This window comes from Oratosquilla oratoria, chromosome 32 (assembly GCF_046742065.1).
Source record: "Oratosquilla oratoria isolate Oo_2021 chromosome 32, ASM4674206v1, whole genome shotgun sequence".
NCBI classification, from domain to species: domain Eukaryota; kingdom Metazoa; phylum Arthropoda; class Malacostraca; order Stomatopoda; family Squillidae; genus Oratosquilla; species Oratosquilla oratoria.
In genome coordinates, this window is record NC_134808.1 from 6,507,670 (window position 1) to 6,516,321 (window position 8,652).

Consider the following 8,652-nt stretch of genomic DNA (forward strand, 5'->3'; position numbering starts at 1 on the left):
GAATACTCTTCCACTGTTCTCTATTTATTTCACCTCTATTTTGATATATATGTTCACTCCGGCAGCTGACACCTTGATATTGGTTGACAGGTTTCAGTATCTTAATGAAGAGAAGATCTATTTCAATTAAGAGATAATATCTACAAGTTCACCCATAAAGAAAAGTTATTGTACAAAAGATAAGAGAAAGATCAGCTAGCTTGTATTCACAGTCGCAGGATCCCTTGGTCCATCACGTATACTGTAGCCTGAATGAAGTGTATCTTTCAGAGAGGGAAATGAAAAGCGTTGACACTTAGTAGGGAATATTTCAATCACCTTATATATGTGCATGAGATTATTTTTATTTCAGAAACAAATCAAATATTACAGGATATGCTGAACCAACTCAACAATGAGTCTCAAGGTACGTTTGAATATTAATAAGAGTAAAACCAAAATACTCTAATGTTCAATATAAAAATATATAAACGATGGTTTTAGTCTCTATGAAGCGAAATGGCATGCTTATATATGTCGGAAGTAAAACTAACTAAAGAATCATAGAATTTAGATAAGAATATGTGCTACAACTGTGAAACTGGGCAAAGAAATTATCTAGAAATGAGGACAGGAAATGGAGCAACTGTGTTAATGACTGGACGCAGCAAGAATGGGGCCGCAAATTATCAGATACAAAGTGAGGGAGAAGACAGAAAAGTTTGCAGGAGTAATTGTCGTAGAAGCCGGCGTAGTCGTTAAGCTCACTTTGAGGTTTAGGAGGGTCCTTTGTTTAGTAGTTGAATACAAATGACTGATACGTACACACTACACACACACACACACACACACACACACACACACACACACACACACACACACACACACACACACACACACACACACACACACACACACACACACACACACACACACACACACACACACACACACACACACACACTCACACACACACACACACACACACACACACACACACACACACACACACACACACACACACACACACACACACACACACACACACACACACACACGTGCACACGCACACGCACCCACGCGCACACACACACACACACACACACACACACACACACACACACACACACACACACACACACACACACACACACACACACACACACACACACACACACACACACACACACACACACACACACACACACACACACACACACACACACACACACACACACACACACACACACACACACACACAAAGTAAAAACCGAAACGGATTGCGAATCGCTACGGGGAGACCTGAACAAGGTTTGGAAATGGAGTCAGAAATGAGAAGTGGACTTCAACATCAAGAAGTGTAGCATAATGGAGTTCGAAAAAAGCAAAAACAAAATATCAGGACGATATAAAATTGGAATTAAGGAGGTAAAGAAAGTGGGATCTGAAAAAGATCTGGGAGTAATTATCTCAAACGACTTGTCCTCTGATAAACAAATAAACAAAATTGTCGGAGAATCCTATAACTTGCTAAAATCAATAAAAGTGGCATTTACCTATTCGGACGAAGAAATGATTAAAAAGAATTTATTCACACTAATAAGGCGACATTATGGTCACCCGGTGCCATAAAGAATGTAAAGAAAATTTAAAGAATCCAGAGCAACCACAAAAATGGCTCCAGCACTTTCAAACTTGTCATATGAAGAGAGACTGGCTAGATTAGAGCAAAGAAGAGAGAGAGGTAATCTACTGACCATTAATAGAATCATGAAGGGCACGGAAATACTCGATAGAGAAGACTTGTTATATTGGGACATGAGAAACACAAGAGGACATGGAAAGAAACTCAAAAAAGAGTTATAGAAGAGACCTGAAGAAGAAGGTTTTCCACACAGAGTGGTGGACACTTGGAACAAACTTGACGAAATAAAGTGCGTGCAAAAACCATATACGAATTTAAGAGGAAACTAGACACTGCAAGATATAAGCCGGGACACCACGAGCGTAGCTCCTCTTTCCGTAAAATACAACTAGGTAAACACAGACAAACACACACACACACACACACACACACACACACACACACACACACACACACACACACACACACACACACACACACACACACACACACACACACACACACACACACACACACACACACACACACACACACACACACACACATGGCGCTGTGGTTAGAGCTCTGGCCTGCCACTGCGGAGGTCCGGGTTCGACTCTCGCCCGGGGCTGAAATAATATCAGTATCGCAGCGCTGAGGGGTGTTACTCCAACTCTCGTGGGCGGGGAGTTGGGTGTGTGTGTGTGTGCAAGGTCATAGCATTACCCATAGATCGGACCTACGAGCTCTGAGCTCTCTTCCAGGAGGGAAATAGCTGTCGATCACGAGTCCAACACGTGATCCAAAGACCAAGTGAATACACACACACACACACACACACACACACACACACACACACACACACACACACACACACACACACACACACACACACACACACACACACACACACACACACACACACACACACACACACACGCACGCACACATAACAACAAGTTAAGGAGAATGAGAAGGAAACGGTAATCCAAGTGATTAAAGAGAAAGGAGATCTGGTTAGGGATACAGTGGATAAAAAAGATGCATTATGATCTACGATATTAAAGAAAAGCATGATGTTCCTAGGTATCAGAGAGACAGAGAAGAAAAAGAGATCGCAAAAGAGATTCTGAAGGAGATTCAAGAGGAGAATCAAACCCTGGATAAAGAAATAGAGGAAACATATAGGATGCGTAGATACTCAAAAGAAAAACAATATAGGCAACTAAAAGTAAAACTTAGGTCACAAATGATAGCAGAGGAAGTACTTTCCAGAAGAACAAAAATAGCAAATAGTGAAAATCACAAAAACGTGTGGATAAAAAAAGAAATGAATGAAGAAGAAAAAAAGAGCTTAGAAATGAAGCGAAGGAAAAAAAATGAAAAAAGAACCGAGACTGAAAAGAATTATTTTATTTTATTTTATTTTATTTTATTTTATTTTATTTTATTTTATTTTATTCTATTTTATTTTATTTATTTATTTATTTTTATTATTTTTTTTTTTATGGGAGGGAGGGTGGAGGGGTGTGGAGTGTTTTCGGGGATGGAGTGGGTGGGAGTGATTCTGTGTCTTGTCTTTTTTGGCTACCTCCCTGGTAAGGGGGTATATGTATGTATGTATTTATTTATCTATTTTATTTTATTCTATATTTTCTTTGGAAAGTGGTGGACCTGAGACTGAGAAAATGGTATATCACGAAAAAGGAAACAAAGCAAACAGAAAAAGACGAGAAAGAAAAAAATGAGTAAAATTGGCCTATACCAACATAGATGGAACGATCTCAGGACTGAATGAACTAAATGATTACCTGGCATCAGAAAAGCCGGACATAATGGGAATAGTAGAAACTAAACTTAAAGGGAATCTACCACCTAACACTGTAGGACAAGGTTTATACAACTGCTGGATGAAGAATAGAAAGGAAAAACAAGGAGGGGGAGTACTATTGCTGACCAAGAAAGACTTAAATGTGACAAAGTTAACAGAAGGAAAAAACAATGTAGAGTCAATAATGATAATAATTGAAAACAACCACATGAAAAATAGAAAATTTGTAGTAGTGTATGTGCCCCCTAAAACACAGGCCTTGACAGAACACGATAATTTCAAATTGTTAGAAGATACAAAACATGAACTAATTGATATACGGAAAGAGAAAATACAGTAATTATGGGTGATTTTAACTCAAAAGAAATATGTTGGGAAGAAATGACAGTTAAGGGTGTAGAAGACATATGGGCAGCATGCTACTCGATATGACCATTGAATACACAATCACTCGATGGATAAAGAAAAATACCAGATACAGAAACAATGAGGAACATTCGAGACTGGATTTAATACTTACATCAGAACCTGAAATTGTAAGCAGAATAGATTACAAAACACCAATAGGAAAGAGTGACCATGTACTAATAGAATTCGAACTAAAAGAGCAAATAGACCTAAGAAGAAATGAGAAACATACAATAGGAAGGCTAATGTAAAACAACGAATTTTGAGAAACTTAACAAATTCTTTCGTAATGCAAACTGGGAAAAAATTCCTAAATGAAGAAACAAGTATGGAAGAGAAATGGAATATACTAAAAGAAATTTATAATGAAGGCGTGACCAAATATGCTCCACAACAAAAGCAAGAAAGAATATACATGAAAAACTGGTACAACAAAAAATGTAGTGAAGCCAAAGATAAAAGAGACAAAGCCTGGAAAAAATGGAAAAAAGAAAAAAAAAAGAGCAAATGGCAAACATACATCAAACTAAGAAACGATTATGTAAAAATACGCAGAGAAGAAAAGAGAAATTATGAAAAGGAAATAATTTAAAAAATGCAAGGAACAACCGAAACTGTTTTATAGATATGTGAACGGTAAACTAAAAAACAAACAAGAAATAGAACAAGTGCGCCAAGGAAGTCATAAATGCACAGAAGAACAAGATATGGCAGAAGTTATGAGCAACCACTTCAAATCGCTTTCTACAAATGAGAACACACCTAACTATGAGGGAATAGAGAGACAGAAATCCCCCTCCCCCCCAACGAAGGAAATAACTGTAACAAAGAAGGAAATCAGCGACCAAACAAAAAAAACTTGATGTCAGAAAATCGCATGGTCCGGTTGGAATTGCAAATTGGATATTGAAGGGATGCGTAGAGGAATTAATAGACAAAATACACAATATAATCAAAGGCTCGCTCAAAGAAGGTAAGGTACCACAAGACTGGAAAAATGCAAACATAGTACCAATATATAAAGGAGGAAAAAAAGGAAAATCCAACTAACTACAGACCGGTCTCCCTAATAAGCACAGTGGCTAAAATATGTGAAAAAGTGATCAAAAGTAGATGGGTCAAACACCTGGAGGAAAAACCTATACTAAACCCAAGCCAATTTAGATTTAGACAAGGAAGATCATGTACAACAAACCTAATCTGCTTCTACTCGAGACTAATAGATATAATATATGAGCGGGATGGATGGGCAGACTGTGCCTATCTAGACCTACAAAAGGCATTTGACAAAATACCACAAAAGAAATTAATAAAAAAACTGGAATCAATAGGTGGCATCGCAGGTAATTTATTAGAATGGATGGAAGATTTCCTGACTGGGAGAAAAATGAGAGTAGTAATTAGAGACAAATACTCGAAATGGGAAGAAATGATAAGTGGTGTTCCACAAGGGTCAGTGCTGGCTCCAATCATGTTTGCCATATACATAAACGACATGGATGAAGGAGTTGAATATTAAATGAATTTTTTCAGAGATGACGCAAAAATATTAAAGAAAATAAGAACAGAAGAGGACTGTGATTCATTACAATCAGACCTGGACAAAATCTGGAAATGGATTCAAAAGTAGGAAGTGAACTTTGATATCAAGAAGTGTAGCATAATGGAGTTTTGAAGAAACAAAAACCAATAATAAAAAAAATACAAAATTGGCGAAGAAGAAATAAAAAAGTGCACTCGGAAAGGGACCATGGAGTACTAATCAGCAAAGACATGACACCAGATAAACATATACACAAAATAGTCGGTGAAACCTATAACCTATTAAGGTCAATGGAAGTGGCATTTGAATACTTGGATGAAGAAGTTATCAAAAAAGTATTAGTTACATTGATTAAACCAAAGCTGGAATACGCAGGGACACCATGGACACCCAGTACTAAAAAGAATATAAGGAAACTAGAAAGAATACAGAGAGTAACAACAAAGTTGGCACCAGCTCTTTCCAATTTAACATACGAACAAAGATTATCGAAATTAGAACTACCAACACTAGAGCAGAGAAGGGAAAGAAGTGATCTACTGACTGCATTTAGAATCATGAAAGGAATGGAAATCCTTTACAGGAATTATTTACTAAAAACTGACAATGGAAAAACAAGAGGTCATGAAAAGAAATTCAAAAAAGAGAACTATAGAAGAGATCGGAAAAAGAATAGCTTCCCACACAGAATGCTGGATATATGGAATAACTTAGACAAAGAAACAGTGTGTGCAAATACTCTTCAAAATTTCAAGAAAAACTTTATGCTGAAAGGTACAAAGACGGGTCCCTAAGAGCAAAGCTCCCTTCTTGTGTAATACAACTAGGTAAACTAGGTAAATACACACAAAAAATCATGCAAAAAATCACACATACACAAAATTTGCACAAATATATGCGCATGCATGATCATACTACCACACATACATGATCATTCTAATCCCTCTGCTACCGAGCGGGTGCTACGGAGATAAAGTTGGTAACCTGATGGAAAGGCAGAAGTGCTACTGGAGCGTAAGAGGAAGCCATGTTTCACCTTGACCTTGCGTAAAACCTTCAGCAACTGGGGCGTGGAGTCTAGATATATAAGACTAGGGGTCCTCCCTTGAACTCACCACATTCTCCTAAGATCCTCCAACATGAAGTTCCTCACAGTAATTTCTCCAGTTAGACTGAATTTAGTTGTACGGATTGTTCATTCGAATGAAACAATAGCTTTTCAGTTTGACTAAGTGGCGACAATTTTTTATGACTTGGGACGGGTCAATAAAGACAACCATTCAGTGATAAACACCAGCCCGGTGTGGGAGTTTTTTTTTTTTTTTTTTAATATTCATTACGTCATATCCATAAGGAATTGGTTTTTCTTTGCTCCTTTTCAGGCTCTCCTGGTCCTTGGCCTTACCGCCTTCGTAGCTTGCCGCCCCGACGAAGTCATCGACATCGAACTCGACGATCAACACCACGAAGCCGAGGGAGACTTTGGTGATGAGGTAACCGGCTCCTTCAGGTGGGTCCACAAATATCAGATGAGGTGTTTCTTCGTAGAAAATATGTGGTTGTGTATAATTACAACTGTATCATATAAAAACCCGAAGTACGAAAAGCATTGACATATTTCTCTTCCTTGGCAGCTGGATCTCTCCTGAAGGCATAGAACACTTTGTCAAGTATGTGGCTGATGAGCACGGCTACCGCGTGGTCGAGTCCAACGCCATCCCCGTCAGCGGCGCTGGTGTCAGGGCCAATGGCGAGCAGGTGCCCTTGGATTCCCTCGAGGCCGACTCTGTCGAGTTCGATGACTAAACGAACTTATGAAGACAAAGATTATTGACTTCTCCAAATTTCAACGTTTTCACCAATGCCATATTTATTGATTTGAAGTAAATATACAAAGACTTTTCCAATATAATTTCCTTTGCCTTGACAAATTAATTGCGATTCATCTGATGGGCATTACCACTAACCCGAAAATATCCCCAAAGTCATAAATGTACAAGGGAATCGTGTAAATATCATGCACTCATATTTGAATTTCAATTCTACATTAAACCTACTCCTTTCCTCTTTGCATGCAAATAAACCTTTGGGTTTTGCCATATACATATCTGGTAGTGTAGAGAAGTTCATTGTACCAGCATCTTTATACTGTATTTCTTTACAGGCTTCTTTCGTAGTTTGAGAAAACATCATCTTATCTTATTCTTGCTCTATTTTTTTAACCACCGGTTCATATACTCTTCTTCCTTAACTTCTTAAAGGCGAGGGAAATTTCAGCTGAATACCACTTGATGGCAGCCAGAATACCTATAGAAAGCGAGTAATCACTTCGTGGGTGTTGAAAGGCTTCATTCCTTGAGAAGTGAGGGGTTTTACGCAAGCATACAAAAAGCATCCGGATGAGATGTAGGGGTAGGCCAGGCGTCCTGGACGAATTAATTACTATCCTCCCTAGTGAACCATCCAGTTTAATAGTCTCTATCTTCTTCAATATAGGAACACACCTCTGGTATTATACATTTACCTTTTTTCTTTCTCTCTTTCACATCACACTTTTCGTATCCACAACATTTTCTCTAATGCCACTCTACCCTCACATTCAGGAGCTTCTCAAAATGTTCTTTTAGCCTTTTCTTTCGTCCTTAGGAATTTGACAGCAACACTGGCATTGTTCACTTGTACTGTCACTTCTCAAGTCCGCAAACAATTCCTTTCTCAGCTAGACCAAAGGTAATTTTAAATAAGAAATAAACCAATTAACCTACTTCGGAAAAAAAAAATGTTCACTAGAGCTAAGGAAAGACTCTACTATGTTGTATGGATCTGAAAAGTGTACCCCATTCATGCATCACCTCAAGTTTCCAGAGAGATTCCATATTTAATGCCTGCAACCGAATTCTGGCTAAGGAAAGGTAATTAAAGAATTATCTTTCATTACCATAAGATTAAATGTTCACTTTAATGATCACAAAATTCACTACGGGTACTGAGGTAGACCGCACGGTAAGGAAGTATTAGGAAATCTCTAATTAAACACATAGAATAACACCAATACGTCCCAAATTGTAATAATGAATGAATGATAAAGAAAGGCATGAAGAAAAAGATGAGGAAAACATCAAATGTAGCACACATATGCCTAAATAATGTCACCAACAATAGAGAATGATTTACCTGCTGGGCTAAGACGGCTGCAATAATGGCCACACGTGGGAGGTGGGAGTACTTCGTCCAAGACCTCTCCGTAAAAGTAAGATATTGGGTTAA

The 8,652-nt window shown here is 38.1% G+C and overlaps 1 protein-coding gene across 1 annotated transcript; it reads left to right on the top strand.

Annotated features, from left to right (window-relative positions):
• Positions 1-394: 394 nt before the first annotated feature.
• On the top strand, positions 395-7,191 carry LOC143017494 (larval cuticle protein 3-like). The gene is made up of 3 exons (XM_076172283.1): positions 395-406; positions 6,768-6,895; positions 7,020-7,191. Exons 1-3 carry the CDS (start codon positions 395-397, stop codon positions 7,189-7,191), a joined length of 312 nt encoding a protein of 103 aa, XP_076028398.1.
• Positions 7,192-8,652: the final 1,461 nt, after the last annotated feature.